Source organism: Carassius auratus, chromosome 43, assembly GCF_003368295.1.
Source record: "Carassius auratus strain Wakin chromosome 43, ASM336829v1, whole genome shotgun sequence".
Taxonomy (NCBI): Eukaryota; Metazoa; Chordata; class Actinopteri; order Cypriniformes; family Cyprinidae; genus Carassius; species Carassius auratus.
Window position 1 is genome coordinate 166,938 of NC_039285.1, and position 22,500 is coordinate 189,437.

At 41.6% G+C, this 22,500-nt stretch overlaps 2 protein-coding genes across 4 annotated transcripts in view; one reads left to right on the top strand and one right to left on the bottom strand.

The window, feature by feature from the left end:
* The window catches only part of LOC113061335 (selenocysteine insertion sequence-binding protein 2-like), a 12,023-nt gene extending 4,337 nt beyond the window's left edge, over window positions 1-7,686 (bottom strand). The window contains exons 1-12 of one of the 3 annotated variants that reach the window (XM_026230367.1): window positions 7,531-7,686; window positions 3,588-3,754; window positions 2,841-3,150; window positions 2,616-2,745; window positions 2,325-2,542; window positions 2,173-2,197; window positions 1,488-1,594; window positions 1,311-1,409; window positions 1,136-1,225; window positions 872-1,039; window positions 545-686; window positions 1-26 (exon numbers count right to left, since the gene is read on the bottom strand). The exon at window positions 1-26 is cut by the window's left edge and continues 141 nt beyond it. In XM_026230367.1, coding sequence (XP_026086152.1) covers window positions 1-26; window positions 545-686; window positions 872-1,039; window positions 1,136-1,225; window positions 1,311-1,409; window positions 1,488-1,594; window positions 2,173-2,197; window positions 2,325-2,542; window positions 2,616-2,745; window positions 2,841-3,150; window positions 3,588-3,754; window positions 7,531-7,551 — 1,503 coding nt within the window. In that variant the 5' untranslated portion in view covers window positions 7,552-7,686. Of the gene's footprint in view, window positions 27-544; window positions 687-871; window positions 1,040-1,135; window positions 1,226-1,310; window positions 1,410-1,487; window positions 1,595-2,172; window positions 2,198-2,324; window positions 2,543-2,615; window positions 2,749-2,840; window positions 3,151-3,587; window positions 3,755-7,530 lie in introns of all 3 variants that reach the window. The other 2 variants (XM_026230366.1, XM_026230368.1) reach the window with 2 other exon arrangements.
* Window positions 7,687-20,073: 12,387 nt separating this feature from the next.
* Window positions 20,074-22,500, top strand: part of LOC113061336 (fibroblast growth factor 7-like) — a 3,041-nt gene continuing 614 nt past the window's right edge. The window contains exons 1-3 of the mRNA XM_026230369.1: window positions 20,074-20,376; window positions 21,702-21,808; window positions 21,979-22,500. The exon at window positions 21,979-22,500 is cut by the window's right edge and continues 614 nt beyond it. Coding sequence (XP_026086154.1) covers window positions 20,112-20,376; window positions 21,702-21,808; window positions 21,979-22,194 — 588 coding nt within the window. The 5' untranslated portion in view covers window positions 20,074-20,111 and the 3' untranslated portion in view covers window positions 22,195-22,500. The remainder of the gene's footprint in view (window positions 20,377-21,701; window positions 21,809-21,978) is intronic.

The following is a 22,500-nucleotide window of genomic DNA, read 5'->3' on the forward strand; positions in this document are numbered from 1 at the left end:
ACTGTTCAGAGCGCCCACTGTCCCCACTGACAACAGCACAGGGGTTAGAATGCATCTTTATATTTTAAAGGAACAGTTCACCCAAAAATAAACACTTCCTGAAAATGTTTTCACCCCTTGCTCTTTCAGAGATCAGGATGAGTTTGTTTCTTTATCAGGTTTGTAGAAATGTAGCACTGCATCATTGTCTCTGCAGTGAATGGGTGCCGTCAGAGGAAGTGTTATTCTGGATTATAGACTCTATGTGTTTGAGTTAAAATCATCTTAATGCTGGATGTGTTTCAGGTTTTGTCTTCTCCAGATGTTCACTGATGGACTGGAGTGCTGTGGATTATTGGGATGTTTTTATCAGACTCTCATTCTGACGGCACCCATTCACTGCAGAGCATCCATTGATGACACACTGATGCAGTGCTACATTTCTACAAACCTGATGAAGACACACACTCATCCTGATCTCAGAATGACTTGTGTGTGTGTGTGTGTGTGTGTGTGTATGACAGTAGTTTGGTGTGAGTGTGTGTGTGTGTGTGTGTGTGTGTACCTGCGTATGACAATGGTTTGGTGTTGTTGAGTTGTCGTGCTCTCATGGCCTGTTGTTGTTTCTCGAGCGCTGCTAGCATGTCTCCCAGATCCAACTGCACCGGCGTCCTGCTCTTCTTACCTGCTGCTTTAGACAGAGCCTCCTACACACACACACACACACACACACACACACAGACACACACACACACACACACACAGACACACAGACACACATCACACTGAGTTCTCCACACATGACAGATCTGATGTTCAGGACAGACTCTGTGTGTGTGTGTGTGTGAGTGTGTGTGTGTGTGTGTGTGTGTGTGTGAGTGTGTGTGTGCACCTGTAGCTTCTTCTGCTCCATGCTGATCTCGCTGTACTCCTGTGCTGTGGCGAGAGCGGCGGCGAGGGCCTTCTTCCTCTGACTCTTGGCTCTCTTGGGCACGGAGCTGGTGATGGGGATCGGCGTCTGCACGATGCTTATGGGGGAGTTCTCTGGAAGGTTCTCCAGCTGCACACACACACACACACACACACACACACACACAGAGGTTTAGAGTGGGTTGTTTGTGCTCAGATTTCCTCTTTGCTCCTGTCAGTCACTCACCAGGTTCTTGTGCAGTTTGGGCTGAACTGGTTCTGGTTTATTCCGCTGAGCAGCGCCACCTGTGGCCAGATCAGGAAACTCATCCTCATCCTGAACAACAGACAGTCAGAACAATAAACACAGGGAATACTGTCCTGCCTCGTGTGTGTGTGTGTGTGTGTGTGTGTGTGTGTACCTGAAAGTACAGTGGCTCAGGTGTGAGGTGTGTGTTGGGCGTCTCTGAAGGAGTGGATCTCTGTCCTCCTGCGTGACCTCTAAAGCTCATCTGCACGTCCTGCGGTCACATGATGCAGAGTGAGTGTCAGGGGTCAGAGCAGCAGGTCATGTGACGTGTGTGAGGCTCAAGTGTTACCTGTGTGTAGTTCCTCTGCTCAGGTGTTCTGCCTCTGAGATACACTGTGTTCCTGTCTGTCCACGGCTTCTGGACGGTCTGTGAGGCTACATGCCCCCAGCTCCCAGCTGCGCGCACACACACACACACACACACACACAGAGAGAGAGAGAGAGAGACACACACACACACACACAGAGAGAGAGAGAGAGAGAAAGAGAGAGAGAGACACAGACACACAGACACACACACACACGTTAAAGGCCTCCTCAGGAACCATAATAACTACAACTTTAACAATATCTACAGAGATAATAATAAAATATCTAATAGGCTAACTATAATGGTAACTGAAATGATAACTATTACCATAACTAGAATAACTATGATGGCAACCATAAATGTAATAACTGTAATAACAATGCAATGTTCCCTCTAGAAATGTTTTGCTCAGTAAGAAAGATGAACTAGAGGGAACACTGATGATGAGTATGACAATAATTATAACCATAACAGTAATAGATGTTATTGTTCTGTTTGTTATCAGAGCATGTTTCTGCCGTCTGCTGCTTTAAATGCTGAAGCTCTCCAATGTTTTTATCAATCATCAGCTGGAATACCACAACTTTACGGTTTCAGCTTTAGTTTCTGTTTTAGATCATGTTCGGTCACTCGTGAGAGTTCAGGTGGAAGGGAAGGATCTCACCTGACATGACTCCAGCGTCCACAGCCTGCAAACACACACACACACACACACACACACACACACACACACACACAGATGAGAGAGCAGCAGTTACAACAATCCTCACATACTGAGATCCTCCAGACGTGTGTCTCAGACGGAGCAGGACGTACCGCGGCGTCCGTGTGCTGATTGGTGGAGGAGCTGGCGGCTCCCTGGTTGTGTTTGGGGCTGCAGTAGCCGCTGTCGCTGTCGATGTCTGCCTCGCTGACCCCCTGCTCTCCGGACGACTCCTGCTGGGACGTGTGTCTGCGCCAGGCCTTCTTCCACTGCGGAGGACTCGTCTGATCCGACACACTCCTGACGCCGCCGGACGCCTCGCCGGGGAAATCTGAAAACACGCGTGGAGCAGTATGCTCAGGGGTCATTAGTTCAGGACTAAAGGTCAAAGGTCAGCTCAGTACCTGTCTGCTGTGCTGCATCCACCAGCAGCACCGTCTTGAATCTCCCATCAGGCCCGGCGGCACACACCTCCTTCTGTACCGCTGTGCTCCGCATCACGGGACGCTTGGCTCTGATTGGCTGAGCCATCGGCTGCTGTGAGTGACACGTGAGCGTTAGTTTACGCTAGCCAGCAGTGAGTGAGTGTGTGTGTGTGTGTGTGTGTGTGTTCAGCTGTGGTCTCGTACCTTGTGCAGGACGGGGTTTCGTGAGACTCCTCTTCCTCTCTGAGTCTGTGTCAGCGTGCGCTCGCTGCAGTCGGAGACGGGGTTGAGGACACCGGGTGGCAGGGGTCCCGTGTAGGGCCCAGGGAAGGGCTGGTAGAAGCCCATTACGGGAGGACAGGGCGAGGGCATGATGGCGTGGTAGTATGTGGGGTAATCGCTGGAGACGGGGGGCTGTGGGGACGACAGGATGGGGTACGCCAGGTACGGCCCCCCGGGGCCCGGGTTCAGCTGCTGCCAGCGCTGATCTCCGTTATACACCGCCATCTGCCGACTGAACCACACACACACACACACACAGATTATAAAGGGAACACGTGTCTAAAAACACTTCATAGTCTTATCTCACACTAGACCACAGACAACATGATTTACATGATTTAATACGGGTTATTAAGGGTCGTTAAAGAACAAAACCATGTCTGTATTTAAATCTAATGCTTTGCACCGGTTTCATATCATTCAACATCATTCACCTGATAGAAAAACTATGGAACTCTATTAGATGGACTCATCAACAGAGTGAAGCAAACGTGTGTGTGTGTGTGTGTGTGTGTGTGAGAGAGAATGAGTGTGTGTGTGTGTGTGTGTGTGTCAGAGAGAGACAGAGAGAGTGTGTGTGTGTGTGTGTGTGTGTGTGTGTGTGTGTGTGTGTGTGTGTGTGAGAGAGAGACAGAGAGAGTGTGTGTGTGTGTGTGTGTGTGTGAGTACCTGTTGTTCTGATTCTCCTGAACGAAGGGGTAGCAGGTGATCAGGTAGGAGGGGATTTGTGTGGGCTCAGCTCCACCCTCACCGCACAGACTCATGGGTAATAATGACACTTCAACACCTTTCTTCTGAGGGATAAACGGTTCTACTTCAGCAGAGAGCTTTATATCCTGAACACACACACACACACACACACGAGCACATGAAACAGCAGGAACACACCTCCTAAAAAAAGCTACAAAAAACACATTCACTACAATTTTAACTTAAAACTTAAAAATAATAATATTCAAATTTGATAGGATTATAGGAAATTTTAGTCTGGGGGAAAAGCTACTTCCCACAAGAGGGCACTTTAAGCAAAAGTGAACCAAATCAAGCTGCACATTAAACTATTTATTCAAAGCAAAGGGAATACCAGGACTAAAATCATTTAACAAACTGCAGAAAGAGTTACACACACACACACATGCAGTTCAATAGAAAGAACACACAGTACCTGACTGTAAACACAGAATGATCTAAACTATCTCAACACTCCTGAACACCTCCAGAATGATCACAGATTTAATAACCGTCTAGTCTGTGTTCAACTCAAACCAGCGTTTCTATGTCCATGAACATGAGCGCTGTATTCTGTGGGTCGCACAGATCTCCTGCAGTAAGAGAGGCGTGTGTGTGATCTGTGCAGGAAACACATGCAGTTCCTCCTCCAGAAACCCCCTGCATCACATACACACGCTATTCAGGTTTCAGCGGGACGTCACTCGAACAGGAAGCCAGAACCAGCTGGCCAGGTGATGTCATCACATGCCACACATTCCTGAAGCTCTCAGGTGAAGCAGACCAACCAGACCTCCATCATTCTCTGTTATCTGGAGAAGCACAGGCTGAACACGTGTGTGTGAGACACTTCCTCATCACAGCGTTCACCCTCTCTCTACGACCTGGACAAGCTACAATCACTACATTACAGATAATATAATGGATATGCATGCACATTAATTTCCATTGAGAATGAACGTAAGAGAGAACCCTGAACACACATAAAAAGTTCTGTCTCAACCCCTCCCTGTCGCAAGATGCAATATGAGAATAATGTAAAGAAAAGATTCCCTGATGAAACACACACAATCATTCAGAAACAAAGGCACGTCTGATGCTGAGATCCAGAGCGCTGACCGTGTGTGTGTGTGTGTGTGTGTGTGAATGGAGTGTGTGTTTTAGCACACAGCAGTAATTGTTCATCTGTAGGTGGTGGGTGGAGCTCTGTACACTCTTCCGATTGTGACATCACACACAGATCGGCTCTCTCGTCCAATCAGATCACAGACGGTAACACAAGTCCACGCAGATAATCATTTCTTTATAATCGTCTCCAAATGCAAACTCTCCTATCGCCAGATTTAACACGACAATAAAGCATTAATACATCACAAACTAGGGCTTCACGATTATGACAAAATCATATTTGTTGATTATTCCCTTGAAAATGTAATTGCGGTTATTAATTATGATTATTACAATTTACATCGCATGATGTTTATACCATTGTTTAAAGCAAATGCACGCCATAAATTCACATGAAAACAGGCTTACTAAAAACTTAACCAACTATACAGTAGATTGGTTTCTTCTTTAAATAAATAAAAAATAAAAGTATGCATGGCTTTATATTAAAACTAAAATGAAAACAGAGAGAGAGAGAGGATGTAATCAGACAGAAACAGTTATTCTGTCACCGTCTGGTCAGATTACCCCCAGGTTAGTATTTGGGTTATACAGGGACTCAAACCCTTCCCTTAATAAACCGACCCTGAAGTTCATCTCCACTATTACAGTTCCACTCAAGTTACAATATAACACTCAAAACTTGTGATGAACGGAGGAAACACACCAGCAGCATTCTGACAACACACACACACTGAACCACACGAGTGTGAGACACACACAGAAACATCACAGACACGACGGGAATGTGATCAATGCAGAAAAACCAGACGGATCAGAAGTGACTGGGGCCGCAGAAACCAACACACACACACACACACACATATATAAACACACATATATATAAACACACACACACTGTGAAACTTGTGTCTTAAATAAATTCAGTGCACACAGACTGAAATAGTTTAAATCTTTGGTTCTTTTAATTGTGATGATTTTGGCTCACATTTAACAAAAACCCACCAATTCTGTACCTCAACAAATTAGAATATGGTGATATATCAATCAGCTAATCAACTCAAAACACCTGCAAAGGTTTCCTGATCCTTCAGAATGGACTCTCAGTTTGGTTCAATGTGCTACACAATCATGGGGAAGACTGCTGATCTGACAGATGTCCAGAAGACAATCATTGACACCCTTCACAAGGAGAGTAAACAACAAACATTCATTACCAAAGAAGCTGGCCGTTCACAGAGTGCTGTATCCAAGCATGTTAACAGAGAGTTGAGTGGAAGGAAAAAGTGTGGAAGAAAAAGATGCACAACCAACCGAGAGAACCACAGCTTTATGAGGAGTGTCAAGCAAAATCAGTTCAAGTATTTGAGTGAACTTCACAAGGAATGGACTGAGGCTGGGGTCAAGGCATCAAGAGCACCACACACAGACGTGTCGAGAGATTTACTGAACCACAGAAGACACCAGAGGCATCTTACCCAGGCTAACGAGAATAAGAACTGGACTGTTGCTCAGTGGTACATAGTCCTCTATTCAGATGAGAGCAAGTTTTGTGTTTCATTTGGAAACCAAGCTCCTAGAGTCTGGAGGAAGGGTGGAGAAGCTCATAGCCCAAGCTGCTTGAAGTCCAGTGTTAAGTTTCCACAGTCTGTGATGATTTGGGGTGCAATGTCATCTGCTGGTGTTGGTCCATTGTGATTTTTGAAAACCAAAGTCACTGCACCTGTTTACAAGGAAATCTTGGAGCACTTCATGCTTCCTTCTGCTGACCAGCTTTTTGAAGATGATTTCATTTTACAGCCAAAAGCACCAAAAGTTGGTTAAATGCCCATGGTGTTGGTCACCAGACCTGAACCCCAGAGAGAATCTATTGTCCAGAGGAAGATGAGAAACAAGAGACCAAACAATGCAGATGAGCTAAAGACCACTGTCACAGAAACCTGTGCTTCAGATCACCTCAGCAGTGCCACAAACTGATCACCTCCACGCCACACTGAACTGAGACAGAAATTAAAGCAAAACGAGCCCCTACCAAGCATTGAGTACATGTACAGTAAATTAACATAACTTCCAGAAGGCTAACATTTCACTAAAAATGATTATTTTTATTGGTCTTAAGTATTCTTATTTGTTGAGATCGTGAATTGGTGGGTTTTTGTTAAATGTGAGCCAAAATCATCACAGCCCTGATAATCTGTCGACCCCTTGCACACACACACACACACACACACACACACACACACACCACAAACACTCTCAGACACTTACACAAACACAAACAGCTCGGTTCTTATGAACGTTCACTGATCCACACACTCTGTAACTGTTTCTATGAGTGTCAATCATCCACAGATCAATACTTCATAAAGCAGCTGTGTGTGATCAATAATCACAGTGTGGTAGAAGAAAACAGTACTATAGTATCTGAGGTAATGTTAGTTTACCACAGTATAACCATGGTACTCTTATAAGAGGAACAGACTCGTTCATTAATAATCGACTAATCAGTGTAAACCCGCTCTGCGTTTGTTTCAGGGGCGTCATTGTTTTGACGCGCCTGATAAACACCACTGACACACACACATCGCTCATGTCACACACATCGCTCATGTCTCACACACACGTGAGTGTTTGGTCGCCGTGATCGTCGTTATTACGTCGTTTCAGACTTTAATCCCGCGAGCGCTGCTAATGCTAAAGCTAATGTGAGGCCAGCGGATGCAGATAGCGTCCGTGTGTCGTGAAATCGCCTTACCTTCCTCTCGCCACCGTCCATCTCGCTCGCCGACACCGGAACCGAGCCGCGTGCAGCTGTCAGGAGGCCGTGAGCGCGCGCATGATCCGGTGCTGCTCCGGTTGTGATGTCCGTCACCGACTGACTAACTGACTGACACTCATCTGGGACGGAAGCCGCGGAGGGTCATGCGGACACGCGTTGCTGTAATTCCGCCGATAGAGGGCGCAGTGGAGCTACAGCACAAACACTGACTCAGACTGCAAACACTATAATTCATAAATCTAACATCCATTTGACTTCGCAAAGAATTTATCTTACATAATGTGACATAATTTAGAGACAAACTAGTTTTCACTAAACACAATACATCTGATTTTGTCCATTACAATTGGACTGAAAAACATGTAATTTAATGTAATGACACCAAAACAAATTCATTGTATGCGCAAGCATACTTGGCAATAAAGCATTTTCTGATTCTGTTTCAAATGTATTTCTGTGATGCTCCGCTGTATTTTCAGCATCATTACTCCAGTCTTCAGTGTCACATGATCTTCAGAAATCATAATAGTATGCTGATTTGCTGCTCAAGAAACATTTCTGATTATTATAATTACTATCAATATACAGGCCTATATATATATATATATCCAAAGATCAGCATTTATCTGAAATAAAAAAGCTTTTGTAACATTATACAGTCTATCATTCAAAAGCTTGGAGTTTAAATTACATTTTTAAATATATTCAAATAGGAAACAGTTATAGAAAAAAAATCACAATATTACTGCTTTTATTGTATTTCTGATCAAATAAATGCAGGCTTTGTGAGCAGAAGAGACTTCTTTAAAAAAACATTAAAAATATTACTGTTCAAAAACTTTTGACTGATCTGTAGAATATATCATAAGTACAATGTTCCAAGATTGAATAGAATCAGACTAAATCAATCTTTGAAATAAAAAGTACACTCTACTGAAGTTAATGTAATGTTTTATTTTGTTTTATGTGAGTAATATGGAATAAAAAAAAAAGGATTTATAGCCTGTGTGATAGACTATATGAGTTACACCCTTCATGGTCATGGGTTCAAATCCCAGCAAAAGCAAGGAATTATCAAATGTGTTTAACCCTCAAGCATCTTTTGTATAGTAGCCCTTAATTGGTCCTTTGTTTTTGTTTTTTATAAATAAATATTATCACTATCTTCTTTAAAAATTAAAAAAAAATTGTGATTTTATTTTGTGTTTTTTAAATTGATTTACCTTTAATGTAGGCTAAAATATTCTAATTTTAATATTATATTTAATATTTATTTTACTTTGGCAAAAATAAATGCTTGAGGATTAAGTCGCTTTGGATAAAGCATGAAAAGCCCTTGATTCACCTGAAGGTGGCGCTGCTGTCTTTCATTCTAAAGTGAAAGACTAGAGACTCAGACTTTCTCCAGAAATCTGAAAGTGATAAAGCACTGCTCACCTGCGTGTGCTCATTATAGTGTTTGTTGTGTATGTAAGCCACATGTAAAACACAATTAATGAACCACTCGGTGTTAGTGACCAAACAAACCAGGAATTCTCCTCGTTAACAGATGAACTAGTCCAGGTCCAGAATCAGTGCATCCCAAATCATTTAGGCCACACTTAAAACAATATGACTAAGGTGTCTTAAAGATACATGCACGCATGCTTTTCTGAGATTATGTAAAACTGACATCTGTACATCAATCCAGATGAAAGTGATCTTTAACAGACTTCTTGGAGATGTACCTGTGCTACAGTATCTAGGATATCCAAGATATTTACTTTGAAAATCAAAATTATGAAATACTACTAAGTCATAATTATGCAATAAAAATAAATGAAGGCATACTAAATTGAAATTGTGACTTGAAAAGTTTAAATAAGGACACTATAATAATTATGGCTTTATTATGCAATTATGGCAATGTTTTTTTTTTTTGCATAACTATGACTTAGTATGCCACATTTGAGACTTTTAAAGTCATGTTTTGATTTAGCGTGTCATAATTTCGACTTTATGATTTCTTGCCATTTAAAGTCATAATTATGATTTAACAAAGCATGGTGAGGGTAATTGTGGTTATTTTATGTGTTTTATTTAATGTGTTTCTGTCTGTGTTCACTAGAATATCAGTTTATGTTATTTTCTCATTAACCCAAGTGGTTTGATGTGACATTTTTTTTCTCTCAGAATTTAACACACTTATTTATCCTGCTGTCAAACACGTCTTAACGAGACTTTCTCGCCCGTTTAATGTCGGGTTGCTAAGATGTTTTATAATGAGCATTAGGGTTCGCCCGCTGACACGGTGACCGGAGCGCGATGCGTGACTACACATGCTGTGCTTCTACTTTTACAAGGCTTGCGCGCGATTCTGCTTTTATACACTCATTTAACACACGGGCTTGTTTTTACACATCTAACCCCAGACGCCCCGAGAGCACGCGCGCCGCTGGAGTCTCGCACGCAACCACAAGCACGCGCGCGCACAGACTCGAACCATGTGGATGCGAAGAAGGCCACACACACAGAGAGAGAGAGAGAGAGAGAGAGAGAGAGAGACCAACTAAAACATAACTTCTAACATTCCAGAAAAGACCCAGAGTTCAGGGACAGAAATACAACTTCACCCTCATTATCATCAAAAACTACACATACCTTGGGTTAAACACAGTGCACACAAACCTCAACTTGGCCATGAGTGAACTAAAAGAGAAAGCAAGAAGGGACTTATATTCCATTTAAAAAAAAAATCCAATTCGAAATATCTAATTGAATCTGGCTCAAAATATATTCACTATATAGCAGTAAAGTTTGGGGTCCTCTCCTAAATCATGAGTTTGAATAACGGGACAAAAATCCAACTGAAGCCCTGCATATACAGAGTTTTGTAAAAATGTTTTTAAGAGTACAGAGAAACACACCTGATAATGCACCCGAAGCAGAATTAAGCCAATACCTCTAATAATGTGCTTTGAGAAACAAGCTATCAAATTCTAGAAGAATCTAAAATTGAGTGACCCCGACTCTTATCATCTTAAAGCCTTTAAAAAACATTAAATGAACCCTGAGAAGATCCCCTCATTCCGCTGTTCCTGAGGCTACACAAACAGACTAACAATAACCACCCTCCACAGGACACAGAATCCAGCCCAACCTAATGATTCATGCACAGAAACAAACTACCTATCTTACTGGAACAAAACAACACAAAATCCAAGTAAACTGGAATGCTATTTGGCCCTAAAGAGAGATTACACAACGCAGAATATCTGAGTACAGCCAGAGATCACAAACTGAGAAAAAAAATGACGAGGTACAGCCTGGATATTTATATATATATATAGAGAGAGAGAGAGGTTATACCTTTACTGTAACCAAGAGCTATACTTCATAATCACCTGCTCTAACTGGAATGATATTCCAAAACTGTTCTGTCCCACAATTAAAATTATTTACCCCAACTTCAAAAAGCTGGAGAACAATGCTCAATTCATGCTAAGTTCAGTATTGTCTTGGTGGAAAAAACACACTGTATTACACTAGGGGCAAAATACCTGAAATAAAAAGAGGGAAAAGTTGAGCAGTGTAGAGTAGACAGTACGACACACACATTCTCCCTAACACACACAGACGCACACACACAAATGCACACACACACACACATTTGTTTGTTTTTGTGTAAAGTGTGTTCATCCCATAGGTGTAATGGTTTTTATACTGTAGAAACTGTATATTCTATGTCCCTTCACCAACCCTACACCTAACCCTAACCCTCACAGGAAACTTTGTGCATTTTTACTTTCTCAAAAAAACTCATTCTGTATGATTTATAAGTGTTTTGAAAAATGGGGACATGGCTTATGTCCTCATAAGTCACCCTCTCCTTGTAATACCTGTGTCTTACCCATGTCATTATACAGATTTGTGTCCTGATATGACACAAAAACAAGAGCACACACACACACACACAAACACACACACACACATTGGATCTTAGTGCTGCGTTTGACACAATTGACCACAACATTCTTTTGCATAGACTTGAACACTTTGTTGCCATTAATGGAAGTGCATTAGCATGGTTTAAATCATACTTATATGAATGAATTGAATGAAGATGTATCATATCGATCACAAGTGCAGTATGGAGTACCTCAAGGCTCAGTACTAGGGCCGCTACTCTTCACGCTTTATATGTTACCCTTGGGAGATATCATCAGGAAACATGGTGTTAGCTTTCACTGTTATGCTGATGATACTCAGCTCTATATTTCTTCGCGGCCCGGTGAAACACACCAATTTGAAAAAACGAATGGAATGCATAGTCGATATAAAAAACTGGATGACGAGTAATTTCTTACTGCTAAATTCTGAAAAAAACAGAGGTGTTAATTATAGGAACTAAAAACTCTGCTTGTAATAACCTAGAACACTGTCTAAGACTTTTGTGAGAACATGTTGTTCCTCACACAGTGACCAAGTTCACACACATTCGTGCCAGTGCTCTCATGACTGCACTATAACCCTGCTCTCGTTTCCTCTGAAATCATTAGGAAATCCTCAGATCAGACGCAGAAACATCAAGATGAATCTGACGTGACACACTGCAGGTGAAGTCAGTCTGATGTGTTTGAGATGTTTACCAGATCAACAACATCAGGCCAGAGTACACAAACAAGCACAGAGACACGACCCGAGCGGAGAGGAAAAGAACAGCATCGCTCCGCTGGGACGATAGGATCATAATATCGATATCTGTCTTTCAGCAGACCGACTGTCTAAAGTAAATATTAGCACACAACTCACAGCCTCTCATCATCTGGAACGTCGCTCGCATTAACCATGAAATCTGTGAACTGTTTTTCACCTCAGATACACACTCTCTGTTTTGAAGGACAAATTGAGTGCAGGTGTAAAACATGATGTAATGTGAGTAATGAGACATGAAACGTATGATTTTGCAAGTTAAAAGCATAAAACTATTATTGTGGACATAAATACTGAAGCGTCTGCCAACGGTGTTCTCAGCCAAACTCTAATGAATCTCTAGTGAATATGAGCAGGTCTGTCCGGACTAACACTGGAAACTCTTCCATCAGCCTTCGCTGCATAACAACATCACAGCTAAACAACAGAAAACAGCTCACATGTGCTCAGCGAGGGAACGGATCTGAGACATTAGCATCGGCCACAAAGAGGCGAGCCCAGATTCTCCGAGACCTGCGAGTGTCTGTGGTCCTCCGAACCCCTCCGGGAATCTCTCCCACTTCCACCCGGACAAACACCCCGCTCTGATTTACTGTGGGATAATCAGTGGTGTTTACCCGAAGTGGGGGGCACGGTCTGTGTGGCCACGACAGACTCATCTGCCCTGAGAGAGAGCCGGATGATAATATCATGCCATGATGACATGCAGATCCTGCAGCTCCACACACACACACACACACACACACACACGCACACACACTGAAGCAGATGCAGGAGTCTGCAAATTACACCTTTGCATGCGAACTGTGAACAGATGTGAGGGGCAATTAGAGAGGTGCACACACACACACACACACACACACACACACACACACATAGTGTGGGGATGTTCCTTTGTGTGCTATTTTTTATATACAGCTAATTATAAATACCTTAAATACTAATTCATCCAAACACATGCTAACCATGACAGAGAAAGTTATGCATTATTATTATTATTATAAACAGTATTATTAATGTTTTTAAAACAACTATTATATAAAAACAAAAAAAAATGTTTTTATTACAGCTGTGTACTACATGGACAAAACCTTTTCTCTTCCTTCCTTACAGATAGATAGATAGATAGATAGATAGATAGATCACAGTGACATTGAGCCAGTTTCATGGGTGTGACACACTCTTTGAATCCAGAAGAACGTCGTAAACATTACAGAGAGACGAGGAACACACCCTTCATGCCAAACACGGTCTGTAAATGGCTGAATTTATATAATCAGTAACAGCCAATCACAGAATTTACAGATCAATCCACAGACACACTCACTTCCCGTTAATCCTGCCCTCCTGAAATATAAAACATTTAGAAAATATGTTCTAACAGATGTAAATACTTCGATATACAAATGTGAACTGTGCCGTCACTAAATTAGTATTTTTAAATAATTAAAATAATGACAATCTTTTCATCAACTCACAAACCCCAGTTTAAAACTGAAATTTAAGCATCACAGAAAAAACACTCATTTCACACATACTTTTTTCTTTGTGCTGAAAAGTAATGAAACAAAGTTAAAGCAGTGACAGCAGTGAAGATTCATTTTCTTTTTTAGCAATCAGTCATGTTTCTTTAACCTTTTCTGGCAGAAACAGCATGAGAACATACTGTGGGCAGCTCACCTTGAGAACCGGATCAGATCAGATCTCATTTTTTGGCAGTAAATTCAGCAGCGCAGCTACAAAACCAATCAGTGTTCACCAATATTTTATTATTTTATAGCCATAATTATCTCCTGGAATGGAGTTACAGGCTTTGACATTTGTTCTTTTAAGTGTTGAACTCTGAAATATAAAGTAAAGCGGCTCCTGGAGGTTCCTTCGCAATCAAGTATAAAGTCATTTTCCAGAACCTTCACCGTCTCTGTTCCTTGCCGTTGAAACGAGCTGCAAATCTCCAGCTTGATCTGCCGAGATCATCACAGTAAAGAAACACAACACTTCACCGACCGACCCACAACCATTAACAAAAACCTCAAATGTGCAGGTTAAAACACGTTCTCTCTTCTATTCTGTATGTCAGCCTCACAAAATACTCATGGTGTTCCTCATGTGTAAGTTGTTTTAGATAAAAGCGTTGCTGAAATGAATAAGTGTGAATCTAACAGTGGAGCTGAACTGGTCATGTTTCACATCAACATATGCAGAAAAGCAGATTTAGAGTCCACCGGAGACCGTGTGTGTTTGAGGTGATCTGGACTCTCAGTCTCTCTTTCTCTTGGCGGACGCTCAAATTAAAACCAGAATGCTTGAGCTCATTCTTTGCGTTACTACTGTTCAGTTATGATTTACAAGAGAATGTGAGCGCTGTGAAATCTCACGCAACGCCATGACTCGGATCCGTCTGAAGGCATCTGCACTCATTTGGATTGTGCTCCATGAGATTTGAGCAACATTTACATTCATGCAATGAGCAGACACTTTTATCCAAAGAGACTTTGTTTTTTACCTAACATGTGTTCCCCTGGGAGTGGAACCCACAACCTTTTGCAGTGCTTACGCAATGCTCTACCACTGAGCCATGGGAACACATGACACGTGAAGGTGAACATAACCTTTAAACCTGAGTGGATGCAGCAGCTTTATAAATCTCATGCTGTAGTAACCCACACTGTTTAAAGGCCAGAGGAGCATTTCTAAGAAGATGAAAGAAGGATGGTGACATTTAACTTTACAACCATCAACCGTTTATGGTTAAATGAGGCACCAAAAACAAAAAGAAAGCGAGACAGCAGCAGCAGCAGACACAACAACTTTGGGGGAAAAGGTGCAACTTTTGCACCCAGTCAGTTCTTCACTCTCCAAAATATCACCAAATTATTCAACATTCAACACTGTTTATATATTTTTCATATATCTCTGTGAACCACTAAGAGCTACTATAAAGGTGCATGATTAATGTGAATTATGCAGAATGTATAATTAATTCTAAAATGAAGATAATGATAACTCACTTGTGTTACAAAACCTAGCAAAAATCTTACAAAAGCTTACAATGATTTCAGTAATTACTACAGGGTTGTCGTGTTATTTACTCCAGAATACTGATCCATTTGGTTTACAGTAGTTCTTAGTGTCTCTTGGGGAGGTGTGGAAAAATGAGTAGCTCCTGATTAACTATAGTGAAATACCTCATTTAATTACGCACTATTAATTACTAATTCATTAATCCGAATTTCTTGTTAGTTACAAGTAGTTTATAGAGCGCTAATATTGTGTTACACATGCTCTTCTGTAGTTTTCTTGTTGTTGTTGTTTTTGCTGTTACTTAAACTCTAAGAAAAATTCATTAGTTATCTGATGATAATCTCAAAAGAGTGACTTTTCTAGGTGAAGTTTTGTTAAGGAAACCATTAATATCTAAGATTTTGGATTTAGATTCAAAGCAGTGACTTGAGTGAACTTCAGTGAGATGAGAAATCAGAAATAAACCTCTAGACCAAATAATACACTTTGAACAGTTGGTGGCGCTATTGAGTTGGACTGGTCAGACCAACCCTAATCTGTGCACCAAAGGTCAGGTCAAACGGATCTACAGGTCACCACAGACTCCCAGACTGAAGATGATGATGAAGATGATGATGATGATGATGATGATGTCAGAACCATCAACCCTAATAAAACACAGAGAATAGAAATAAACTCCTGCAATCAAACATTATCATCTGAGCAGAGACACACAATGGAGACACTACACCTAAGTTTGTGAATCACTCTTTATCTTTACTTTTTCCTCTCCTCTGTGTCCATCCAACGACTCAACAACACAACCGCAGCTATTTAAAGAACAGCCCACCGTTAACAGCCGTGATCCCATGGGCTCAGTAATTATGAGGGAATGTAGAAAGCTGCGGCTCAGAATAGACTGACCTTAAACCCGGAGAGCAGGTGAGAGCCAAGCGCACTTTCATCAGTCTCACATACAGTTCCCATGTTTATTGATATTATAAACCAGAGTTATTCTGCGTAATCCCAGAGTAAACAGACGTGGATGTGACGCAGTGCAGGATCTCATGTTGGTTTGGGTTGTGACAGAGTTTCAGGTGCCACAGTAGAGCTGCAGATCTGTCCGAGAGAGTCATCGAAAGTTCAAAGAGCTCAATGTCTCTCTCTCTCCTTCAGAATGGCTTTGATGTGTTTCTCACTCTATCATTTCAGCAATAAAGTCAAATGAGCACTAGGGCTGTAAACATGTAGTGAGCGGGAACCAGAAGTACGTCACAGTCCAGTGAACATTAAGAGAAGCATTGTCAAAGACCCATCACACGCTTTTGGCTTACAAAGGAGAAGTACAATGAAGGGATTCATCTGTAGGATCATGCATAATTAGGAGAGAGAAATTAACAGATCAAATTCGATCAATCTCTACAATATTCAATAGTGATTTGGGAGATGTCAGATCACGAACAAACCTATACAAGAAAAAGAAAACACCACCGAGACAACATTTATGACCTGCACATGATCGCTGCTAAATATGTTTTATGCAGTGCCATATCGGCTGGAGTAAAGGATAATATGCATAATAAAACATTTTAATATTCACATGTAGAAGCTTCACAGGATCACAGAAGCACGTCTGCATTTAGATGGTCTTCTTTTACAGAAACAAACAACATTTCAATCGCATGCTTTAGTATTTAAGGTGAAGGGACGTATGTGTTTTACAAGCGATCGTTTGGGAAATGAAAGAGTAAAGCAGAGGTCTGCGTGTCTGTGGGCCGTACACAACTCTTTCCTCGGGGCTTGAAAGCTGGAAACGTTTGAAGTGCTGAGAGCTGCGAAGGCCAGGTGTGTAAAACTGTAAATTTGCCTCCTAAATACTAACAGGAAAAGTGAAAGAGTGCTTGACCTTCTGCAGAGATGGACCCTTCCAGCAGTAAACGGCCCTCTGTTTAGCTGCCTCAATTGCAGGCCCGCCTGGTTAGATTTATTGCCCTCGTAGATTCACTATCAGCCTCTGAATTCACCTCAGGCTTTGATGTTTGTGTGTATGACACCAACGAATGACAGACGAGACCCTTCAGATCACATGAGAACTGCAGAGAAATCCTGAATCTCACAGCATGTGATTTTTCATAAATGTCGACACGGTGGGCGTCGATGCAACAGCAGTTTCTCAGAGACATACCTCAGAGAGAGAGAGAGAGAGAGAGAATGGCCGTCGCTCCCTCTCTCGTCCACCAGAGGCCTGGCCAGCAGAAACGGACGATTCTCTCTCTCTCTCACTGTCAGTCTCTCGCGCCAGCATCCCAGTAACAGCTGAGTGGCTGAGGCGTAATTGCAGAGAAGTGAGGTCAGCAGGAGGCTTTTATCAGAGATCGCACAGAGCTCAGCAACACGAGAAGATGCACAGCGCAGACGGGCGGCCCCGAAACTCCCTCTCTCCGTGTATCACAGTGGAACCGTCTGGACTGAAGCGCACATCCTGGAAGCAGAAGTAAGTCGCTTTTAAAGACTTTAAAAAAAAACCCAGATTTATCATAACATTTTAAACCAATATATAAATTTGGCAGAATCTAGGCAGAAAGGCAGAGTAAGAGCAAAACTGAGACGTTTAAACAGAAATGGATCAATGTTAAAACATTTAAATTAGAGACAGAGCAATACTGAAACATTTAAGATAATAATAGAGTGATACTGAAACATTTAGAAAGTAGAAATACAGCAATCCTGAGACGTTTAAAGTAGAAATAGAGCTATACAGAAATATTTAAAGTAGTGATAGTGTGACACTAAGACATACAAAGAGAAACAGAGCAATACTGAGATATTTAAATTAGAGAAAGACCAATACAGTCACATTTAAAGTAGAAATAGAGTGATACTGAGACATCTGAAGTAGCTATAGAGCGACACTGAGACATTCAAACCTGTGACAGAAGGTCACTGAGACATTAAAAGTGATGAGAGAGTGAAACTGAGACATTTGAAGTAGAGATTGAGAGATATTGAGACATTTAAAGTAGTAATTGAGCCACACTGAGGCATATGAGGTATAGATAGAGCAACATTGAGAAATTCAGACTAGTGATTGAGCAACACTGAGAGATTAGGTGTGGTGACAAAGTTATGCTGAGACATTTAAATCAGTGATAGAGCAATATTGAGACATCTGAAGTAGCAATAGAGCCATACTGAGACATTTACAGTACAAATAGAGTGACACTGAGAAATTAAGAGTAGTGATAGAGCAACATATAGAAATTAAGATTATAAATAGAGTGACACTGAGGCATTCAATTAGTGATAGAGCGACACTAGGACATTAAAAGTAATGATAGAGTGACACTGAAAAATTAAGAGTAGGGATAGAGCGACACTAGGACATTAAAAGTAGTGATAAAGTGACACTGAGACATTAAAAGTAGTGATAGAGTGACACTGAGAAATTAAGAGTAGGGATAGAGCGACACTAGGACATTAAAAGTAGTGATAGAGTGTCACTGAGAAATTAAGAGTAGGGATAGAGTGACACTAGGACATTAAAAGTAGTGATAAAGTGACACTGAGACATTAAAAGTAGTGATAGAGTGACACTGAGAAATTAAGAGTAGGGATAGAGCGACACTAGGACATTAAAAGTAGTGATAGAGTGACACTGAGAAATTAAGAGTAGGGATAGAGCGACACTAGGACATTAAAAGTAGTGATAAAGTGACACTGAGACATTAAAAGTAGTGATAGAGTGACACTGAGAAATTAAGAGTAGGGATAGAGCGACACTAGGACATTAAAAGTAGTGATAGAGTGACACTGAGAAATTAAGAGTAGGGATAGAGCGACACTAGGACATTAAAAGTAGTGATAGAGTGACACTGAGAAATTAAGAGTAGGGATAGAGCGACACTAGGACATTAAAAGTAGTGATAGAGTGACACTGAGAAATTAAGAGTAGTGATAGAGTGACACTGAGAAATTAAGAGTAGGGATAGAGCGACACTAGGACATTAAAAGTAGTGATAAAGTGACACTGAGACATTAAAAGTAGTGATAGAGTGACACTGAGAAATTAAGAGTAGGGATAGAGCGACACTAGGACATTAAAAGTAGTGATAGAGTGACACTGAGAAATTAAGAGTAGGGATAGAGCGACACTAGGACATTAAAAGTAGTGATAGAGCGACACTGAGACATTAAAAGTAGTGATAGAGTGACACTGAGAAATTAAAAGTAGTGATAGAGTGACACTGAGAAATTAAGAGTAGGGATAGAGCGACACTAGGACATTAAAAGTAGTGATAGAGCGACACTAGGACATTAAAAGTAGTAATAGAGCGACACTGAGACATTAAAAATAGTGATAAAGCGACACTGGGACATTAAAAATAGTGATAGAGGGATATTGAGAAATTAAGAGTAGTGGGATAGAGCGACACTGGGACATTTAAAGCATTGATAGAGCGACACTGAGTCATTAAGAGTAGATTTTTACTTGTGTAAAATCAGTATTCATTTGAATATCAGGAATCCTTTTTATATCTTATATCATTACTATATTATCTATATATAAGTATTAAGTGTATATAAATCTTCTCTAGAAATCTGGAACTGTGTGGAACTGACCTGCCTCCTGTAACCTCATCAGGAATGGACAGCATGTGAAGCATCTATTTGTTCATTTGTGTCCTTAACAGCAGAAGCGAACACACTGCTGCCTCCTCCAGCTCTGAGGAGATTCTGCTGGAGGTCAGAGGTCACGCCAGCATCTGAGGATTGTACTTGAGTGGATCTCTCACAGCTTTAAGATCCAACCTGAGTTCTACCTTCAGTATGTGGATCATGAACTCCTTGAGAAACGCAGTATAATGCGCAAATGGACGCTGCGATGGAAACTGCCTGAGTTTGCGTGTAAACTGTGGCTAGTGCTGCTGGTCAGCCGTGTTTGTGTGTGCGATGGAGACCAGGCTGCTGTGACCGACTGCTTCAAACACGAGCGCCACACCAGGAACTACGACTACATGGAAGGAGGGGACGTCCGGATCCGACGCCTCTACAGTCGCACGCAGTGGTTTCTGATGATCGACGAGTTCGGGAACATCAACGGGACGCAGGATCCCAACAACTGCTACAGTAAGAGCGTCATCACACGTCTGTCTGAGGTCTTCAGGTTTCTGTTGTGTGTCAGGAGCTTCACACAGGATCTATCACAGGGTGATGAAAAAAGCACATGATTGGTGAAAGCCTCTTAAATTATAGCAGGGACTAGAAAGAGTTTCCCACTGTATGTGAAAGGAATGGGCTGGTCAGGGTTCCAGTGGGATTGTGAGCAGGTCACGTGGCAGTGTGACGAGAAGTGACAGGCGTAAAGACAAACAGGTGTTTGCTGGGAGGGGAGTATTTATAACTCTTGTTTCCCTTCGTTGAAGGACTTAGTGGTCAGAAGTTATCAGATGTGGTCAGAATGGATCTACAATTCAGTGACTGCAATCTAGTTTGTGTAGAGAGCGTCAAAACAACAATAAAATAATGAGATTGGAAGCTGATGTTGTGTGCATGGATGCATAATTAATTATTTAGCTGAGAAAATAAATATTTTAATAATTGATTATACACTTTAATGATCATGTATATACATAACATCAGCCTCTGGCATGTTTGGTTATTAGTCATTTCAGTTGTGTATGAGAAGAAAGTGGTCGTGTTGGCGTGACGGCATGCATCTCTGCTCTGGAGGGAAAATTATTGCGTCAGCTGGCGCTGAAAAGAAGAAAAATTGATACAGCCAGATGTGGCCGACAACTGCACGCACAGAGCGCATGCAAGACATGCAGTGAGGGTCAGAGAGGGTCGGCCAGCGCCGCGGGAGAGAGAAGCAGACGAGTACTGAGGTTCTGACAGAGCTGTGCCGTGACAGCAGCTTATTACAGCACACGTGACACACACACACACACACACACACACACACAGAGAGAGAGCTCAAAACAACAAGAGCTGCGTCCTCTCCTCATCCAAACACAACAAACAGATGCTTCAGCTGTCAAATATCTGTGCAACTGGAGCTTTAGCACGCTGTAGATCGAGATCGATCCATCTGCTGCTGGTATTTGGCTTCAAAGGAATGGATTCTGAAAGCTGAGGTGTGTTTTTCTGTGCTATTAAACAGAATAGCAAGAATAAATTCTTGCTAAATCAGCTGAAATACAGCAGAAGAAATTTAACACCCCAAAATGACACACATCACCTTTCAATTAAAGGTCAATAACCTCCATCTCAAATAAAGTGTTTAAGTTAGTTAGTTAAGATTTATTTAAATTGCATGTATGATATTAGCTTTATTTACATACAGTAACCCTGATTTAAGTCATGTATGAACTGGCAGATTTGAGCAGATGTGTCTGTGGTGTTTACGTCTGCGTGTCTTCATGTGTTCGGGCCGGTCTCTGTCTGTGTTTCAGGCGTTCTGGAGATCAGGACGGTTTCGGAGGGCGGCGTGTTGGCTATAAAAGGACTGAAGAGCCAGTATTATATTTCCATGAACCGCACCGGAATGTTACAGGGCAAAGTATGAAGCCATTCATCCTGCAAACACACAACAAACACCAGTTAATCTGATTACTCATCTTATATTTAAGAGTAAATATAACACACGGATTACTCACTAACTGTACACAACACAAAGCAGTGCATCTCGCTTCTGTCGTACCTTACCATCTGTTCTTCTTTCCCGGACAGAAAGACTACAACGACAGCTGCAACTTCAAAGAAGTGTTTTTAGAGAACTACTACACGGCGTACTCGTCCGTCAAATGGACTAAAAACGGCAAAGAGATGTTCATCTCTCTGTCACAGAAGGGCCGGCCGCTGAGAGGAAAGAAGACGAGGAAGGAGAGCATCTCTTCTCACTTCATCCCTCGAAAGTGCAGAGAAGACGAGAAGAAGCTGGCGTGAAGAAGCTCCAGAGATCTGTTCTGCTTTAGTAGTCTGATTCACTTCAACTTCAGCAATAACACACACACACACACACACACACACACACACGAGAAGCAGTTGGTGAAACTGCATACATGAAAGTGTTTTGGACTCATGTAAACAAACCGTTATAAATACTCATCTGTATTTTGAGATAAAGCTATTTTTATATTTGAGAGAGATGTTTATGTTAGAGCCCATGAGAACGAGAACACCAAATAAACACTGCGATGCATTTATACAGATGATCGTTCTCATTAAACACGGCAGTGCTTTAGATCACAG